General features: G+C 47.8%; 1 protein-coding gene across 2 annotated transcripts in view; it reads right to left on the bottom strand.

The window, feature by feature from the left end:
• Nucleotides 1-1131: 1131 nt before the first annotated feature.
• The window catches only part of ALDH2 (aldehyde dehydrogenase 2 family (mitochondrial)), a 10135-nt gene continuing 321 nt past the window's right edge, over nt 1132-10945 (bottom strand). For both annotated transcript variants that reach the window (XM_010582133.1, XM_010582132.1), the window contains exons 2-13: nt 9811-9915; nt 8292-8432; nt 7930-8009; nt 7260-7371; nt 6237-6365; nt 5622-5735; nt 5138-5240; nt 4230-4414; nt 3707-3871; nt 3235-3392; nt 2353-2467; nt 1132-1389 (exon numbers count right to left, since the gene is read on the bottom strand). In XM_010582133.1, the coding sequence (XP_010580435.1) occupies nt 1357-1389; nt 2353-2467; nt 3235-3392; nt 3707-3871; nt 4230-4414; nt 5138-5240; nt 5622-5735; nt 6237-6365; nt 7260-7371; nt 7930-8009; nt 8292-8432; nt 9811-9915 (1440 nt within the window). In that variant the 3' untranslated portion in view covers nt 1132-1356. The remainder of the gene's footprint in view (nt 1390-2352; nt 2468-3234; nt 3393-3706; nt 3872-4229; nt 4415-5137; nt 5241-5621; nt 5736-6236; nt 6366-7259; nt 7372-7929; nt 8010-8291; nt 8433-9810; nt 9916-10945) is intronic.

Raw genomic sequence — 10945 nt, forward strand, 5'->3', positions numbered from 1 at the left:
GGGAGGCCAGCCCGCCCCCCCGCCTCCTCCTCGCTCCCCCCGGGGAATTTTAGGAGCCTCCGCCACTGCGGTGGCGCGGTTTACAGGCGGCCGCCGCCACCCCTAAATACGCGACGTCGCCATCGAGGCCCCCGCGGGGCCTTCGAGCCGCCGGGTGCCTTCTAGTGACGTAGTGAGACGGGGCGGGGGCAGTGCCTGCCAGAGGGGCGGAGCGAAGCCTTGCGCTCCGGCCCCGCCCCGCGGGCGGCAGGCCCCGCCCCCTGCCGGGAGAGCCGCGAGAGGGGGCGGGGCAGCACGAAGGCTCGCGAGATCTCGGGGCGCGAGCGCCACCCGCCGCCGTGAGGAGAAAGCGCCGCTTTTTGCCGCCTGACGGGAGGGGCGGGAAGGCGGGGAAGGGTCTGTCAGCCTTCGCCTTGTACCCTCCGCTCGTGAAGGGGATCGTCTCCCCCTCATAGCACACCTGCCCTCCGGCGCAGGACTTGACTCTAATGACTACACCATAAAGGTGTCTCCCACCGCAGCCCCAGCACGCTCACTGAGGCACGGATCACCTACCCCCCCCCCCCCGGGGGTTTGTTGTTCTGGTACGGTCAGCTCTTCTGCTTGCTTCGCTGGGGACAGTTATCAGATGCAGGGCTCTCTCTAACGTTAACGCAGTACGGGGAAAGCGGGCTGTGCAGAAAGTCAGCGAAAACCTTAAAAACTGCTTGAGGCGGTGGGTAATGGATGTGTGGAAGAAAATACAAATTTGTGCCTGTACTTGAGCTCCTGCTTAGCTCGCTGACACAAACTGCTCCCACAAAGGCAGGGTTAACTTCACGAGGACAAGAACGTTTATTGCAAGTAGATACAAGGAGAGGAGGTGGGAGCAACGGAGAACAAACCTTCACCTCACAGGTTCTCACTGAGACGTTCTCCTGCTCGGTTAGACAACCGAGCCTCAGTTCACTTGTCTTACAGAAGAGGGACGTATGCGTTAGGTGTATATGACAAGGAGGAGGTATAGAGTTAGCTGTGTAAGCCAACAAAGAATTATTATAAAACCTACTGCAGACTAGACAAGCATTTAAATGACTTCCTGAAAAAAAAAGCATATTCATCAGATACGCACGCAACAAGAGTACACCCATGTAATGCATTAGTACTCAATTGACTGTATTTGGTATTTTAAAAAGATAAAAGCCAAGTAACTTCTTTTAACAAAAGGTCGTTCAGGCACCTTCTAAAGAGACATTTCTTAACACAGAGTTACATATTTTCCATCTAAGTTTTGTGTGTGTTAAGAAGAGGTTTCCTTGCTTTGTATCTCATGAAGCTGCATAGGTGTTTCCAAATGGATGGAGAGGCTGCTCTCCTTTAGGAGTTTTTCTGTGGAATTTTGATTGTCACCTAGAAAAAAAAAAAGAAAAGTCACAAGTTATTTTCCTGGAGACAGTGTTCAGTTATATTCACTTGAAGGCCAAGAGGCAGCAGCATCCTGCAGAAGAGAACCAGAACCAGAGGACAGCACATCCCAGTCAGCAGGCAGTGACTGGAATCACCTTGGTCTGAAGACCCATCTGGAAGGCTCAAAGAGAGGGGGAAACTCAAAGACTGGGGTCACAGCATCTATCCAGAGATGCCACTTCTCCTTGAGAGGTGGGAGTAGGCACAGTTGTTTGTTCTCACCTGGAGCTCTTGTACAAAATCAGCCCCTCACCAGTCACAAGCTGGAGGCCCTCAATCATTACGCACTTGTAACTTGGGCTAACCACCTCTGCCCAAGAGCTCTGTCACCCTTTAGACGTTGCAGCTGCAAGCAGGCAGTGTGATAGCCCTTCTGCCTTGTCTTAGAGGAAATTACTCAGCCTGCAGTGACAGGATTGCCTAACACCAGGAACCTCGGTCTCACGCACGGACCTGAGGCCATATCAGAGTGGCATTAAGTACTAGTGGTCACTGCTCAGATTCCCCCTCTTGAGTGATGAGTGCCACTGTTCATCTGCCAGTTTGTACCTGCAGAAGCTTCTGCCCAACAGGCATGCACCCCCAGCATATGCTCTTTCTGTTCACAAAATAAACTCACAGAGAAGTCTATACACTTGCATTCTTTACAGTCAGAAACAGCTAAACAGTGCCAAGTGGTGCAGGCCACTGGTAATGTTAGGTCACATATCCTTGTTTTCCTCAGCAGTTTAAAACATTTTCTGTTATATGGAGTTGTGTCTGCAGTCACTTCAGAAGTGCAGCTCCAATTTTGTTTCAAGCATTAGCAAGAATTGCAACTTTCAGGCCAGCCTATATCAACAGGCACAAATACAATTTGGAGCTATGGCAGAGCGTTGGGAAGTCCATGGATACAGGGATACTCACATTTTTCACCTCTACATATGCCTCCAGACCATATTCTCCCAGCTCTCGCCCATTCCCAGAAGCTTTGTAGCCACCAAATGGAGCTTGTGCACCAAACACGTCATAACAGTTTATCCTGAAATGGAAACCAAGAATTAAGCACCTGTAGTTTCAGAACTGCTTAATGGAAGAGGCCTTTTGCAGCAAAGGGACATGTCAGCTGTTTACAACAGGGGGACGGCTGAATTTCTAGGCAGGATTTCTCTCTTTGTCAGTTCTCTCAGCCAACAGAATTAATCAATACTGAAACCTTATCCTCATGAACCAGGAAACAGAACATCATTAAATCAATTCACATCTCTCATTATCACAGGACCAAACATCCAGGTTGCCACCCACACCTCCTTCAGAGGACAGATGTCAAAAGCACCTACTTGTTCACTCAGTACCATCAAAAAAAGATAGCGAGATACTGATCTCCAAAATCTCATGCTAGAACAGTAAACTGGTGTTGAAGCACTGACTTTGGCATAGTCTTCAGCACAGCCTCTGGACACAGAGAAACATCCGCTGCAGCAGCCAAGACAGCACAGACGTGCTTGGTGATCTAATCACTGCTGTCACTCAGAGCCCTGCAGCAGTTGCTGTCATTGCCAGCTGCAGTCCTGGATTTCTTTTCCCCCAACCCATTCCTTAATTCACAGTGGGAGCACGGAAGCTTAATGTACCTAAATTTTACCAACAGTTAGTATTACAACTGAAGGTCTGACATTATGTTCAGTGAAGTACATGTAAAGTTGGATCCAAACTAGAGACAGGCTATCGAAGAGCAAGCTTAATGAGAAATGACAGCACACAAGAAAGCTTCTAGCAGTTTAGGGAGAAGGAGGTGTCAAGGCTCACCAAACTGTTCCAGCTCGCAGGCCATGTGACACATAGTTTGCTTTGTCAAGATCCTTTGTAAAAACTGCTGCTGCTAGGCCATACTTGGAGTCATTTGCTCTCTCAATGACTTCCTCAATTGTTTTGAATTTCAGAATCTGCATGACTGGCCCAAATATCTGCAAAATCCAAACACAGCATGTGAAAATCTGTGTAAATTGATCATGGGGGAGGCTGTGGTTGATGCTGGAGTTAGGTATGTACATATGGTGGAAGTCACACAGGACACCAAATTCAAAGTATCACTTCCCATATTACGAAAAGCCCAGGATGTAATGTGGAGGGAAGTTTAATGTGGTAACTTTCTAAGAAGCGTCGAGTTTTGCAGTTCATGAACGTCCAGTGCTTGTAGACCTGTGGTTTTTTGCATCAGAGGGGGCAAAATGATGGAGAAGTGAGAAGCTGACAGACAGAAAGGCACTGCAGGTCTCACCTCCTCTCTGGCAATCGTCATGTTGTCCTGCACATCGCCAAAGACAGTTGGCTGGATGAAATAGCCTCTGTCTGCAGCGGGGTTGCCACCACACAGCAGTTTGGCTCCTTCACGCTTCCCAGTACTAATGTAACCAAGGATCTTCTTAAACTGCTCTTCATCTACCTAAGAGCCATGAGGACAGACAGATCAGCTTCACCTTTACTGGGGGTAAAAAAAGATTCGACTACAACCTGCTGTGCATGCGACTGTGCTCTAGCAATTCCTCATTTCAACAGACTGCCAAGCCAGCTTCAAAGGGAGATGATAATTTTTAAATGCCAGCATCGAGTGGAGGTTTTGGAATCATCAGAATGGTTAATTAACTTCTCCCTCCTGCACAAGCAAGGAGATAATGGGCACAGTTCAAAGCAGATTAATCAAGAGACCAAAGGATACATTTCATTCTAATCTACTAATGCACAATGACTCAAGACTGGGACTATTTCATGACATAACAGTTCAGGACATTTCCTGCTCTTACCTGAGGCCCCTGTTCAGTTTTAAAGTCAAATGGGTTTCCAACCACCCTAGACTTGGCCTTCTCAACACTCCTCTCCACAAACTCATGATATATATCTTCCTGGACATATGTTCGGGATCCAGCACAGCAGCACTGCCCTTGGTTGAAGAAGAGGGCAAAATGGGCTTGATCCACAGCCCAGTCCACTAAGATTGGGGAGAGGAGAGAAAACAAATAAGCAAATAAAACCAACCAGAGTCAGTAAGTGACTTCTTCTGAAGGACTATCATGCAGACTGCTGGAGTATCAGTGATACAAAGTCCTTTCTGTTGACAGGCATTTTCCATGCTTTGGTAGGGCAGAAGTTCCATACATATTTAATTAGTATGAGGGACTACTAAAGCACCCCATACTAGAGAAAAAAATCTAATCTGAGGCAGATTACAGTTCTCATTTGAAATTATCAGGTATTAAGGACAAGTTATTTTAGATCTAGAAGAATTTCCTTCCTTACTGCCATATAAAAGCATGTGTGTTGGCTCATCAAGACCAAAAATGAGTCTATATGCAAGCGATGAGGGAACCAGAACTTCCTAAGACTAGAAAAGAGTGGTACGCACTAAGAGAAAGAGAAAGAAATTAAAACAAAAATGGAACTAAGACTGAAGGAAGATACTGAAACAATGCTCCTTTGTTGATAACTTAACTTCTTCACAGCACTGAGAAAGAAGTGGGAGTGAAGAGGTGCTGATACACAAATAGGGCAGCTACAGCAGGAGGCAAGGAGACTTCACTGGGTGAGAACAGCCAGGTGGTGTCAGAGCTGGAGACTCATAGAACACAGGAGAGGTTTCCTTTCCCCTCCAGCTCTGCTTGCAGAAAGCCAATGTAAAAGGTACAGATCGAATATTACACTAGCAGGTGCTTACTGTCTGCATCAGACATGATTATATTTGGACTCTTTCCTCCAAGCTCCAGTGTCACCCTCTTTAGGTTACTCTCTGCTGCAGCCTTCTGGATCAGATGCCCAACCTGCATCATGAGAAGAACAGGTATTCGGAATTAAATCCTACATATAGCAACACCTGGCAGGGCAGCTTGTTTTAGATCTCAGTCAGCAGTTTAATAATAATCCCTTCATTGTCAGGGCTTTAAGGGAACAACTGAAGTCTGCCCAGAGTTTCACCTCTAGTAGGAAGCAGCTCAAGGGAAACAATAGTAAGTATTCTAGAGAAGGCACCTAAGAAGAATCTTATGTAAAGTAAAAGTAAATGTCACACCCTGAAGTCAGCTGTGTTTTTTAAAAAGAAGTGTAGAAGGCAAGGCACCTCCAGTATCTTATATAGAAAAGGTATAACAGCAATGAGATATTCTCTATATCCCAAGGGCTTAAAAGTTAAGGTACTCCCTTACCTCCGTGGAGCCAGTGAAGGCCACTTTATCTACATCCATGTGAGAAGAGATGGCAGCCCCTGCAGTGGGCCCATAGCCGGGGATGATGTTCACCACACCTGGTGGGAATCCAGCCTGCCGGTTCACAGCAGGAGAGAGCAATGTTATTCCTTTTATCATCAAGGATTTCACCTACCCTGATCTGTTATTAATGCTTCAGTAGGCCTCCCATGAAGAACAGAGCCTTTTCTATTTCACTTTAATTTCCCAGGTCTTTAGTTTTAAGGTACAGTTTGCAATAACCAGGACAACTCCTCTACCCACCCCACATCCTAAGCATAGTTTGGAGCTATGTATGTTAGCTTTCTAATCACCCTATAGTTTATTTAACTGAACCTCAAAGAGTCCTTCCCTAATCAAGATTTATGTCCTCTGCATAAGCATTTGTAAGGAACAAGGGGTTTTTTTGCCAAATCAAATGCTAAGATACCCAAGACAATCCAGCCTTTCTTCGGATCAGACAGCCCTTCTCTGTTCCTGTCACTTGCCCTCCACAGCTCACCAGTGTGGCTGTACCACGCTGTGCTCCAGCAGTGACAGCGAGACAGCTGATGCAAACCCAGCCTTTTCGCTCACCTCTTTGATCAGGTTAGCTACATAGAGAGCACTCAGGGGGGTTTGCTCCGCCACTTTCATCACGACCACATTCCCAGTCGCCAGGGCAGGCCCCAGTTTCCACGCTTGCATCAACAGCGGGAAGTTCCACTGAAAAACAAGGAGATATTTGCTGGTCTGAACTTGAAAGTTTCCGATTAATCAGTAAGTAACCAGTGAGCTTCGTTCAAATCAGCTGCAGCACCTACAGAAGCAGTCTTTGATCTTTCCCTAGCTGTTCTTCAACATTTGGCTCCTTTTCAAACACTGCCTTCTGCTTGTCCAGGAAAACTGTACTCTGAAGTGTGAGGCCTCTCAGTACCACTGCAAAACCCTAACTTTTTTTGGAATTAATCTTTACTGTCACTTCAGCCATTAAATGATCTTTTGAGGCATTTTGAAAGAAAGCCTGTTTGTAATGACAGGGCAGCACACGCAGACTGGTGAGGCGTTTATATTCAGTTCTTGCTCAATGCAGATAAGAAAAACATGCAAATACAGTACGCAACAATCAGAATCTGGCTACTCCTATAAAGAGGTAACACTGTCCACAGATCATTGTATAAATATGGCTTTGTTGTTGACAAACCACCTTGCTACGCTTGCTACCAGTTACCAAGATAAGATCACGTACATAAAGCTAAATTTTGCATGCTAGCTCTGTATTTCCTCATCACACAGAATTTTGGTTTTAATGCTAGGTAGTAGTTTAAACTTAATTGTCGTTCTGAGCCAGATAACTCTTACAAAGGGGTTTAAATTCTTTTTTTTTTTTTTTTTAATCAGCAGATACAAAGTAAATCTTACTCAGAGCCCATGAAATCAGGTAGTTCTATACTGCCAGAGCAAAGCACCAGCCCTCCCAGCTGGTGCAAGCATAACTTTCTTTACCACTGGAAGGAAGCAGTTGTTAACAGCAGCTAATAACTTGCAGTTTAAGACAACTCTTCATGGTAACACTGCATTCTTGAAATGCTACAGGAACTACTGATACATTTTACTCACCGGGATTATCTGCCCGCAAACTCCCACTGGCTCATGTCTTGTGTAACAGAAGAAGTCTCCGTCTAACGGGATGGTTTTGCCATGGAATTTATCAGACCAGCCTGCAAAGTATCTAACAACAATAAAGTTTTGGTCACTGAATTTAAAATAACAAGTCTCCTGTCAATAGAAAACAAGACAGACTTCCTCCAGCTATTTGCTTGCCTCCCTTCTTCAGTCACTTCATAAAACACATACCAATACAAATATTTCCCAAACAGGTGATTTTAACAATAGACAGTAAATACAAACATTTGTCTCTCCTGCCTTTGCCAGCACTTTGCATAACATAAATTCTGTCATTCTCGTGCTGTAACACAGATCACCTCCAGTAGTGTGAGTCCTGTATATAGCAAGAGAGAAACATAGATTTAACAAAAATCCTTTGGAAAGTCACAGGAATTACAGCCTCATTCTTAGCAAAAAATAAAATTAGAGGAAAACAGGGTGTCTGACACCCTGCTATGGGCCAAATGAAACCAACAGGTCAGATCCAGCCCTGTCACCCACAACACTTGAATCAGAGGCATCTGCTCTCTGCACCTGCAGAGGTTCAGCTACCACAGGCCAGCTGAGCACAAGCGTGAAGCATGAAGAGTTACTGCGCTGTCACCATTCCCTCCACGCCTACCTGAGACATTTGACTACCATGTCCAAATCCACCAGGTAGGAGATGGAGTACGGTTTGCCATTATCCAGAGTCTCCAGCGCCTACAAAAGACAATGAGATTGCCTGAAGAGCGAGGTGGGGAGAGTCATGCATATAGATTTAGATTTGAATCTCGGTTCGCAGTTTGGATCTGTTCTGCCTGTTGGCGTTTTTGCTTTCAGCTTCCCAAAACTACTTCTCCATCCTTTTTAGCACTCTTTCACAGTTTTAGCTGTGGCTAAAGTCCCCATCACACCCAACGGGCACAAACTACCATCTCTGCCTCTCTCTCCCCACAGCTGGGGATCACAGCAGACAGCTCAGCCACAGAGCATGATACGCACCGCCAGGTAAGCCCGGTCCCTCTCGATCAGGTCAGCAAGACGATTCAGCAGCTTCCCACGATGAGAAGCATCCATCCTCCTCCAAGGCGAGCCCAGCTGGAAAGCTGCCTTGGCCGCCTTAACGGCCTTGTCCACATCTGCCTGCGGAGGAGTCCAGGCAAGAGTGTGAGAAAGGAGTAACCAGCTCCTACTCACTCTCAAAATACAGTTGAAGCCCTCCCTGCTCTCTAGGAGAAAACAGCCTTCAGCCATATGGCACGAGTGGCTGCTAGTGCCAGCCTTTTTGGGGGCAAGAACTTGCAACGTTGACAGCTGCCTCGCTGCAAGACACTCATTGGTCCCAGGGCAGGGGAGCGCACAGGCTGCAGCCCCTGAGCCACCTGCCCCACAAGCATCAACCTGAGCAGCGCTGTACAGCTGCACAGCCTCAGCACAAACACTGGTGCTGGACCAGCTGCGGCTTTCTCACCCAATCTGCATCCGTGAGGAAGAGGGAGCAGAAGTGGCAGTGAAACAGATGGGTGCAACAGCTGTGCAGCCACCACCACCACCTGTGCTTACGCTCTCTTATTTCAGCTATGCGGAGTGCAAATATTGTCAGGTTATTTCTGCGATGTCATCTGCTGGGTTAATATTTGCATCCTAGAGCAAGGCATGGCAAAAGCCCTAGAAGTGTGCTTTTGACACTCTTTCAGGACTTGATTTCGCCAGCAGAGTCTAAAGGAGTTTTTCCTTGATCAGATATCTCTAATCCATCATTTTGTCCTGTCAGGGCATTAACTGGTTTCTACTCAGTTCTCTGTTCTGGCTTGCTGTAATGGTCTCGCCACGACAAGCCACTCTACCATGGACAAGCAAACAACAAAGGGTTTCCCTCACTCACCCCTCCCTTGGGGAACACAAACAAATTTCCAGACTGTAGGAAGAACGGGAAACACCACCTCAGCTCTGCCACAGACTTCTGGAGGGCCTTGCCTGAGGCATGGGATGATTACATGACTCTATTCCCCACTGTCTCTTTCTCTTTTTCTTTTTTTAATTTCCTAGGGCTGGGGATGGTCTCCCACTGCATGTGTACAGCAGAAAGGGGCTGTTCAGGTGAATCCTGACCTTTTGTCTCCTCTGCTATTGTGGCTCTGGATCATACCGCCAGCACAGCACCCACGGGACCGCAAAGGCGCCTGCCTTCATCCCTGCTTACCCCAGCAACCTCCACACACGACTGCTCCCCAACCTCCCAACTCAGGCTCCACTCCGCGCCACATCTGTTCCTCTCCACCCTTCCCAGTTCCGGCTTGACACTGGTAAGAGGCAAAGCCAGAGGTTTTTTGCTGAAAGCAGCACTTGGAAGAACACAAGCAGCACTTGACATGGTATTTGTATAGGTCAGACACTTATTACTGCTAGTGCAGCACTTGGCGGAGCTGCCTCGGTGAGAGATGAGTTAGGGTCTTCCTCTGCAATCCCTCTGTATCTGCTCAGGTGGAAAACAAACCGATCTCATGAAGAGAACATTTACCTTATCGCCCTCAGCAACCTGGCAGATAACTTCTCCTGTTGCTGGGTTGATAGAAGGGAAGGTTTTCTTACTGACTGCATCATGCCATTCGTTATTTATGAAAATCTGCAACGAATAAAGCAAAGCAGTGTTAATGCTTACAGCCAGACCTAGGTGAAATCAGCACCTTAGCAGGCTGTTTAATTAACAAGGACCCAACTTGTGCGGGCTCCAGATCTGCACCAATATGAAGGAGATATTTTAGCCTAAAAGCACACAGCAAAAGATGCAGCCTCAAGTTAATAAAAAGAATTCACATCTCAGCAAACAGCACATGAATTGGAAGCGGTTCCCCGTCTCAGTAGGTCCCTGCAAGACCTGGAAGCCTGGCTGGAGCTGCGCAGGGACACGGGGAGGCTCAGGAGAATGAAGTGGGAAAACGCTTCAGGCACGGGTGATACAGTTATTTCATACACAGCACTAGAGTTTTTGCAGCGCTTCCCCGATTAAGCAATTTCAGGCTCCCCATGTACCGCTGTGAAACACAACCAGGTGCCAACAGCAGCTCTTCACCAACTCTTTCTTTCTCAGTAAGGGGGAATTTGTTTTTTCAGGTCTGTGGCAAGACTGTCAGTGCAAAGATCGTGGTGCTTGCCGAGAACTTGCCGAACACTCACCCAATCGAGCCGAGGGCCTTGTCGCGGCCGCTGGGAAGGACTGGCTCGGCGGCCTGGGAGAGGAAGGCCAGCCCCCCACCAGCACCTCGCACAGATGGTGGGACCATGTTTTCCTCAAGCTGCTGAGCAAGGAGCACAGCGACTAATCTATGCAGACAACCAGCATCGAACCAGCACCTTCCCCTCCCTCCGCATGCCCCCTCGCATAGTTTTCTCCTTAGGTTGTTTGCACCGACGGCAGCCGAGACAGCCGCGGGGATCGGGATAAAGCCCCAGCGATCGGAGCGGGACACACGCCTTGTCCCTCGCACCAGCTGCTGCACCCGGCGTTCGTTTTTTCCAAGACGATTTCCTCCAACGCCAGGCTTTGGGCCCAAATGTCCGGCTGCTCCGGCGCCTGCCCGGCTCTGCCTTAAGCCGGGGTGTCCCCAGCCCCGGCCACCACCCCGGCGGACCGCACAACCCCCCCCGCCCCGGGC

This window comes from Haliaeetus leucocephalus, unplaced genomic scaffold, assembly GCF_000737465.1.
Source record: "Haliaeetus leucocephalus isolate CR32 unplaced genomic scaffold, Haliaeetus_leucocephalus-4.0 Scaffold840, whole genome shotgun sequence".
Taxonomy (NCBI): Eukaryota; Metazoa; Chordata; class Aves; order Accipitriformes; family Accipitridae; genus Haliaeetus; species Haliaeetus leucocephalus.